This window comes from Schistocerca gregaria, chromosome X (assembly GCF_023897955.1).
Source record: "Schistocerca gregaria isolate iqSchGreg1 chromosome X, iqSchGreg1.2, whole genome shotgun sequence".
Classification (NCBI taxonomy): domain Eukaryota; kingdom Metazoa; phylum Arthropoda; class Insecta; order Orthoptera; family Acrididae; genus Schistocerca; species Schistocerca gregaria.
This window is the reverse complement of record NC_064931.1, coordinates 52062012-52070312: the sequence shown is the minus strand read 5'-3', so window position 1 is coordinate 52070312 and position 8301 is coordinate 52062012. Positions and strand designations below refer to the sequence as shown.

General features: G+C 48.7%; 1 protein-coding gene across 1 annotated transcript; it reads left to right on the top strand.

Annotated features, from left to right (window-relative positions):
• Positions 1-1716: 1716 nt before the first annotated feature.
• LOC126297507 (uncharacterized) lies at positions 1717-2136 on the top strand. Its single transcript, XM_049988392.1, has one exon. The coding sequence runs from the start codon at positions 1717-1719 to the stop codon at positions 2134-2136; it is 420 nt and encodes a 139-aa protein (XP_049844349.1).
• The last annotated feature ends 6165 nt before the right edge of the window (positions 2137-8301 follow it).

Here is an 8301-nt window from a genome sequence, read left to right as displayed (position 1 = left end):
AAATGGCTCTGAGCACTATGGGACTTAAAAACTGAGATCATCAGTCCCCTAGAACCTAGAACTACTTAAACCTAACTAACCTAAGGAGATCACACACATCCATGACCGAGGCAGGATTCGAACCTGCGGCCGTAGTAGTCGCGAGGTTACGGACAGAAGCGCCTAGAACCGCTCAGCCACCGCGGCCGGCTTGGGATCCTACCAATAATATAAGCGAGAAATACTAATTCTAGAGGAGGATAAGGTAGGAAAACAGTACTGGAGGAAATAAAGCTGTGAGGACGGCTACTGAGTCGTGGTTGAAACGCTCTGGTGGTTAAACACTTGCCAGCAAGAAGCATATGTCCCAAATTCGAGTTCCTGTCCGCTACACAGTTTTAATCTGCTAGGAAGTTTCAATAATTCAAGAATTTCTGCCAAGATGCCACTTCCCAGACATGCGAGATTACAAATACAAAGGAATTAATTTTATTGCTAGTGTTGTGGGGTTACTGATTTTCCCTATAATTTGTTGTAACAGGTATTCTCCTCCACAATCTGAGCTCCTTTAATTCTCTCGCACGTTGTCTCATCGTCTGACTACGTGAAAATTAATTCTGGTCATGCTACAAGTGAACTATGAATGCTCGAATATAATATAAATTAATTAAATGCTGATAAACGAGTCGCCACTAGGCTTAATTAGCTAGAAGAGAATTACAGAAAATTTGGATGACATCCATTTCCAAGCCCGAACAGTGAAGCTGCACATCTATTGAAAGGTAATTATGGTGGCTATACCACGACGCACAGTAAAACATTTGTTATCAGTGGAACAAAATTCATTTTTATTATGAGGGGCGTTCAATAAGAAATGCAACACATTTATTCAGCATTTGAATATACCATATTATTCCCACTGGTTTGGCTACAAAACCCAAATTTTCAACGCAATCTCGGTTGAATTCGACGGCCTTAAGACATCTTACCGGGAGGCCCTGTCTGCCCGCACTGTACCACACTACTGGCCCCAATATCCCACGGAGTGCGTCCTTCATTGGGACAAACACGTGGAAGTCGGAAGGTGCGACACCTGAGCTGTAGGGTGGAAGATGACGAACAATCCAGTGAAGTTTTGTGCAGTCCTCTCGTGTGAGGCCGTGTGTTGTCACGGAGGTGTTCGGTTTTAATCCGTCGAGACAGTCCGTAGGTTCCAATAACACAAAAGTCACAGCTGTGTGCGGCCGGAAAGGTAGCCAGACGCCCCGCCCGACGACTCACCTTGTTTTGGTTCACTGCCAGTTCTCCGTAGACACTTTGGGAGCGCCTACGAATATCTTGCGATGCTCTGGTTTTTCGTTAAAAGAAACTCAATGACAGCTTTCTGCTCGGTAACACCCCTCCGTTACAGACGCTATTTTGAAGGCTACGTATCGTGTCGCCACCTATCGGAACTTCACGAAACCGTAGGGGATGAGGCGGCAATATTCCACGACGCCCCACAATAAAGTCTGCATTTTTCAACCGAAATTGGTCGAGATAAAAAAAAACTGTTGCATCATTTATTGGACACCAATCGTAATTAAAGAGCGTAAAACACCAACGAAAGGCTGCAAGCAATGATTATGCTGAGTCATTAATATTTTTACATGCTACTCCTACAACTAAATATGTATAGTGACAACTTGTCTTATAAATAATTTAATACATCAAGATGTAATTAACACATCTAGAAGGATGGAGCCCCTGCTTCGGAAAAGGTCAGATTGCAGAGCCTGGGCTACCCTCAGGGAATCTCCGTCTTCGAAGCTTGTTGCTGTCGCTGTCTGTCTGTTCGTCCGTCCGTCCGTCTCGCCACCGTCGCCAGAGGATTCTAGGCCGCCACCTTCGTGCCGACATCGTCCAGCCAGCTGCCCGGAGAGATTCTTCGACCCGCTTTCACCGCCTGCCGGAGGGGCTGCTGCACCTCGCGCCACCGCCGCCGCCGTCTTCGCCCCCTCTCGCGCGCCGCCACTATGTCCCTACCCACCACCTATATCATTTTCACCTCTGCCTCCACTGCTCCGACCACCATCACACGGAGCTCATCTTCCACCCCCAGTCCCGTCCACCCTTCCCTCCCTGTCCACCCCACTCCTTGGCCATTTTCGGCTGTAACTACCCCCAACTCTCCCTCCCCTGACACTGTCGCCCCGTCGACATCTGCAGACTTTCCGCAGCTCCGTGCACCAACCTCCGACAGGCTCCGAGCCAGCACGGATTTCGGCTCGCCGTTCCACAGTCTCTGTGCCACCCGCGCCACCTCCCAGTGCGTCATCCGCTCCTCAGGGCGGAACTAACTGCCCCCCACTGTCTCCCCTGCAACGCGTCCCCCGGCCCCCACTCCCACCAGTCGTGACCGCGAAATCTTCCGAGCGCCCTAACGTCGACCCTTCCCCCGCAATCTCCTCAGAGGAAACCCCCGATCCCCGACCACCACCCCTACCACGCCTGCCACCCACACCTATGTCCTCTCCGATCCTGACCATCGATTCCTCGATGCCCACACCCTCTCCCTGGCCGTCCGTAGATACTACCCCGGTGCCCCCGTCTCCCTTCTTATTCCTCGCGAGGACTCGGTCCCAGTCAAATCCCCTGGTGCTTCCTTCTGCACCAATCTCCTCTCCCGTAATCCCGCTTATCCGATTTGGCCGACGTGCGACCCCCACCCCCTACCGCAGCCCGTCCTCTCCGTCAGCCTCGACCGCCCCGACGTCTGCCGACCTTCACCGTTGTGATCGCGAAGCTCAGCCCCGTGGTCACGGAGTCTGAGGTGTCGGCGGAACTCGACTCCCGGCCCGACATCGAAATCCGCTCGGCCCGTCCCGTCGTTAATGACGCCGGGTCGACTTATCTGATGAGGATATTCACCGAATCCTCCTCCTCCGTTGACCACCTCCTCACCGAGGGAGTCCACAAGTACGGTCCCTGTCGTAAGGTGGACCCCTCCCGTTCCCCAGAATAATCCTACCGCTGCCGATGCTGTCTCACGTACAGTGACCGTGTTACCTCTGCCTGCAAGAACCCTCATACTTGTCCCCACTGCAAAGCTTCCCACTTCCTCAAGAACTGCCCCAACCTCACCTCTCCCCCTTCCTGCAACACCCGTAACGAACCACGTCCTACCTACTCCTCGGAGTGTAAAGCGAAAGCTCCTCCGGTCACCCCTGATCTCACCGTCCCTGTCCGTCCTGTCAATGACCCTATCTACCCCGACAACTCGCTCCGCCCTCTGCCTACTGCAGAGGACATCCGTTTCATCACCATCGTGCTCCAAAACATCCACCCCTTCCAGCGCTCCCACACCCTTTCCCAAATCGCCCTCGCTGCCCGTTCCATCTTCCGTCTTACCACCTATGCCACCTACTCCCACAACCAGGCCCACTTCACCTTCACCCCCCTCACCACCCTCATCTAACTCTCCCCTGCCATGGTACAGCAACACTACAGTATACTGTACCACAATATTCGCTCCCTCTTCCTCCACACCCTGCATGAGCTCCCCGTCAATGCCTTGGTCCTAAATGAAACCTTCCTTCAACCCTGTATCTCCATCTCCACAGCTCGTTACACCCTTCACCGCACTGATAACCCGTACCCTCTGGCGCGTGGCGGAGTTGCTGTAGGCCACCTCGAGCACCTCCCTGTCCGGCCCCAACCTCTCCTTAACAATCCTGCCGAGCATCTCACCGTCAGCCTCTTCTTCCCCACCCTTACGTCACCTGTGCCACGATTTATGTCTGTCCTCGCACCCCCATCCGGTACCATTTCCTGGCCCACATTGACCGCACCTTCTCCACCTATGTGATTGCTGCCAACCTCAATATCCACAGCTGTGATCCTGCCGACCTCCAGTAGTGGCACTGGTTTATCACCACCCTCCAGGGAGACCTGGTTCCCCTCCCCCAGCACACCTGACCCAAATCCAACACCACTCCTGATGTGGTCCTTGCCTCGCCCAACCTCCTTGGGTGCATCACTGCAGATGTCCTTGACCTTATTGACAGTGACCACGCTCCCATTCTCCTCACTTTCTCTAGTGGTCGCCATCCCCGCCCCACTCCTCACCCTGACATCCCTCCTAAACTTCTCCATGATTACTCCTGTGCCAACTGGGATGCCTACCAAGACTCCATTCACACCCTACAATCTCCTGATGACATCTTTCACACTGATGCCTTCCTGCACCAGACCTTGTCTGACGCCATCACCACCCATATCCCCACCAAAGCCATTCACCCTCAACGCCCCACCCTTCCTCCACAGGCCGTCCTTCTCCTTTGAGAGTCCTCCTTTCTTCACACTCGAGACCAGGACACACTTACCCGCCAGTGGCAATTACAACGACACATCCGCAACCTGCTTACTGCAAAGAAACGCCGCGCCTGGCGCCAGACAACTCAACACCATGCTCCCAATAAACTCTTCCAAGTATTGGTCTGCTTTTCACCGCCTTACTGGGAACTGCCCCACACCCTAGTACCCTCTCCTCCTTGATGATCGTCCCTTTCCTGACAACCTCAGTAAGGCCAACCACTTTGCCTCTCACATGCCCAATGTTTTTTTTCCATACCAGCTGATCCCCAATTTGATTATTCCCTCTTCCCTGACGTCATCGACCGTATGAATACCTCTGTTCCTCCCCTTGCTACTAGCTTCTAGTACTTGGGCCACACACCACCATCTGAACTTAACACTCCCATCACCACACAGGACACCAGCCTCACATTGTGCACTAAATACAGCACTGCTACCAGCCACGACCGTGTTACCTACCGCTACCTCAAACACTGCCCTCCCTCCTACCTTTCAGTCCTTGCCCTCCCATCACTACACAGGACATCAGCCTCACACTCTGCACTAAATGCAACACTGCTCCCAACCACGACCGCATTACCTACTGCCACCTCAAACACAGCCTTCCCTCCCCTCCTTTCAGTCCTTGCCACCCTCTACAATATCATCCTTGCCACCGGCTTCTATCCTGACCTGTGGAAAACCTCCCGTATCCTGATGTTTTCCAAACCCAACAACCCTCCATCTGATGCCTCTTCCAATTGTCCTATCTGTCTCACATCGGTGTTTAGCAAGCTCTTGAAATCCACTCTTATCCAGTGCACCCATCACGACCTCCACCGAAACCACCTCCTCCCAGACACCCAATGTGGCTTCGACCTTCCTTCTCTGCCTGTAATTAACTCCTACCCCTCACTCATCTCCTCTCCCTCCAGCTTATCTCTCGTTGCTTTGCCATTTTTGTCTCTCGACCTCGAAAATGCCTACGACCATGTCTGGCATCCCGGTCTCCTGTTTAAACTCATGTCTGAGATCAGTAACTCTGATAATAAAATTAAAGCAATTTGGAATATTATTGAAAGGGAAACAGGGCAACCAAGAGCACAGGAAGACTTTAGTGCAATAAAACTGAATGACAAGTGCACTAACAAACAATCAGAAATTGAAAATATTTTGAATAATCATTTTTTAAATGTTGTGGAGAAAATAGGATCTAGATCTTCACTAGAAGAGGCAAGGCTATTAATAGAAGAGGCCATACCTGCGCAGTTTGAAACAACTGTAATTCCACCAACCTCTCCCTCTGAAATCAGTAAAATAATAAACTCACTGAAAAGTAAAAGCTCTTACGGAATTGATGGCATTTCCAGCAAAGTACTTAAAGCTTGTTCCCCACAGATAAGTAGGATTCTCAGCCACGTATGTAATAGCTCTTTGGAGCAGGGTGTTTTCCCTGATAGACTGAAATATGCCATTGTAAAACCATTGCATAAAAAGGGGGATACGTCGGATGTCAACAACTACCGCCCAATCTCTCTTCTGACAGCTCTATCAAAAATTTTTGAGAAAGTAATGTATTCAAGAGTAGCCTCCCATATTTGTAAAAATAAAGTACTAACAAAATGTCAGTTTGGTTTTCAGAAAGGCTTTTCAATAGAAAATGCTATATATGCTTTCACTGATCAAATATTAAATGCTCTGAATAACCGGACATCACCCATTGGTATTTTTTGTGATCTCTCAAAGGCCTTTGATTGTGTAAATCATGGAATTCTTTTAGATAAGCTAAATCATTATGGTTTGAGTGGGGCAGTGCACAAATGGTTTAATTCATACTTAACTGGAAGAATGCAGAAAGTTGAAATAAGTGGTTCGTGTAATGTTAAAACAACAGCTGATTCCTCAAACTGGGGTGCTATCAAGCACGGGGTTCCACAGGGTTCGGTCTTAGGTCCTTTACTGTTCTTGATATACATTAATGACTTACCATTCCACATTGATGAAGATGCAAAGTTAGTTCTTTTTGCTGATGATACAAGTATAGTAATAACATCCAAAAGCCAAGAACTAAGTGATGTAATTGTAAATGATGTTTTTCACAAAATTATTAAGTGGTTCTCAGCAAACGGACTCTCTTTAAATTTTGATAAAACACAGTATATACAGTTCCGTACAGTAAATGGCACAACTCCAGTAATAAATATAGAATTTGAACAGAAGTCTGTAGCTAAGGTAGAATTTTCAAAATTTTTAGGTGTGTCCATTGATGAGAGGTTAAACTGGAAGCGACACATTGATGGTCTGCTGAAACGTCTGAGTTCAGCTGCGTATGCTATTAGGGTTATTGCAAATTTTGGTGATAAGAATCTCAGTAAATTAGCTTACTATGCCTACTTTCATTCACTGCTTTCGTATGGCATCATATTCTGGGGTAATTCATCGTTGAGTAGAAAAGTATTCATTGCACAAAAACGTGTAATCAGAATAATTGCTGGAGCCCACCCACGGTCATCCTGCAGACATCTATTTAAGGTTCTAGGGATCCTCACAGTAACCTCACAGTATATATATTCCCTTATGAAATTTGTTGATAATAATCCAACCCAATTCAAAAGTAATAGCAGTGTGCATACCTACAACACCAGGAGAAAGGATGATCTTCACTATGCAGGGTTAAATCTGACTTTGGCACAGAAAGGGGTAAATTATGCTGCCACAAAAGTCTTTGGGCACCTACCAAACAGCATCAAAAGCCTGACAGATAGCCAACTAACATTTAAAAATAAATTAAAAGAATTTCTAGATGACAACTCCTTCTACTCATTGGCTGAATTTTTAGATATAAACTAAGTAAAAAAAAAAAAAAGAAACTTAATCATTAGTGTCATGCAATATTTTGTGTAATGTAATTTCTTGTACAGACATCTTTTATTAACCTGACACGTTCCACATCATTACGAAGTGTCGTATTCATGATCTATGGAACAAGTATTAATCTAATCTAATCTAATCTAATCTAACCTACGCCCTTTCTGTCAACTAAATCCATCTGATGGCCTCCTTCCTCTCCCGCCATCCCTCCTATGTTACCATCTATAATATCAATTCCCACACCTTCTACCCCTCTGCACATGTGCCCCAGGGCTCTGTCCTCTCCCCTCTCCTCTACCTCCTGTACATGACAGATATGCCCCTCTCCAGTACACCTCTTGCAGTATGTCAATGACACCGCATTCCTCGCCCTCACTCCTACCCTCCAACGGTCCCAACGCCCTCTCCAGAATCACCTTGACCTTTTTGCCGCATGATGTAACCAGTGGCTCCCAAAATTAATTTTTTCAAGACCCAGGCAATCATCATAAGTCGTACCACTTGCTCCTTCCGGATTCTGGATTTCTCCCTTACCATCTGTGCCAGTCCTGTCCGCCTCTCCCACACCCTACCCTACCTTGGCCTCACCATTGACCGTCAGCTCACCTGGATCCCCCATCTCCACTCCATCAAATTCAAAGCCCACAACCGCCTCCGACTCCTCAAACTCCTCTCTGGCGAGACATGGTGTTGCACCTCTCTACCATCCTCCACAGATACAAATCCTTAATCCGTCCCATCCTCTGTTATCCCAGTCCTGCCTGGATATCTGCCCCCCCCCCAAATCCCATAAGTCCCTCTTGAGCGTCATGCACTCTGCCTGGTCTTCCGTATACGCCTCCTATCCCCCACGCGGGTCCTCTATGACCTCATTCCTTTTCCCCATCTGCTCTTATTCCTTGAACATTTCCACATACTCTACCCCTCCTGCCGCCTTGATCCCCCTCACCCCTTGGTTGCTCCTCTCCTCTACTGTCCCTGCCTCCAGCCATGCCTTCACTTTTGTGTCCCCCTACCCTCCATCTCTACACCCTTCATCTCCTTTCCCAAGGTGGCTTCCATCAACTCCCCCTCCGAGATGATGCCCTCTCTCTCTCCATTTATCCCTCCTATCAA

What these genes read in the sequence shown, in the direction of transcription:
- LOC126297507 (XM_049988392.1), top strand. Translation starts at nt 1,717, where the DNA reads ATGGAGCCCCTGCTTCGGAAAAGGTCAGATTGCAGAGCCTGGGCTACC.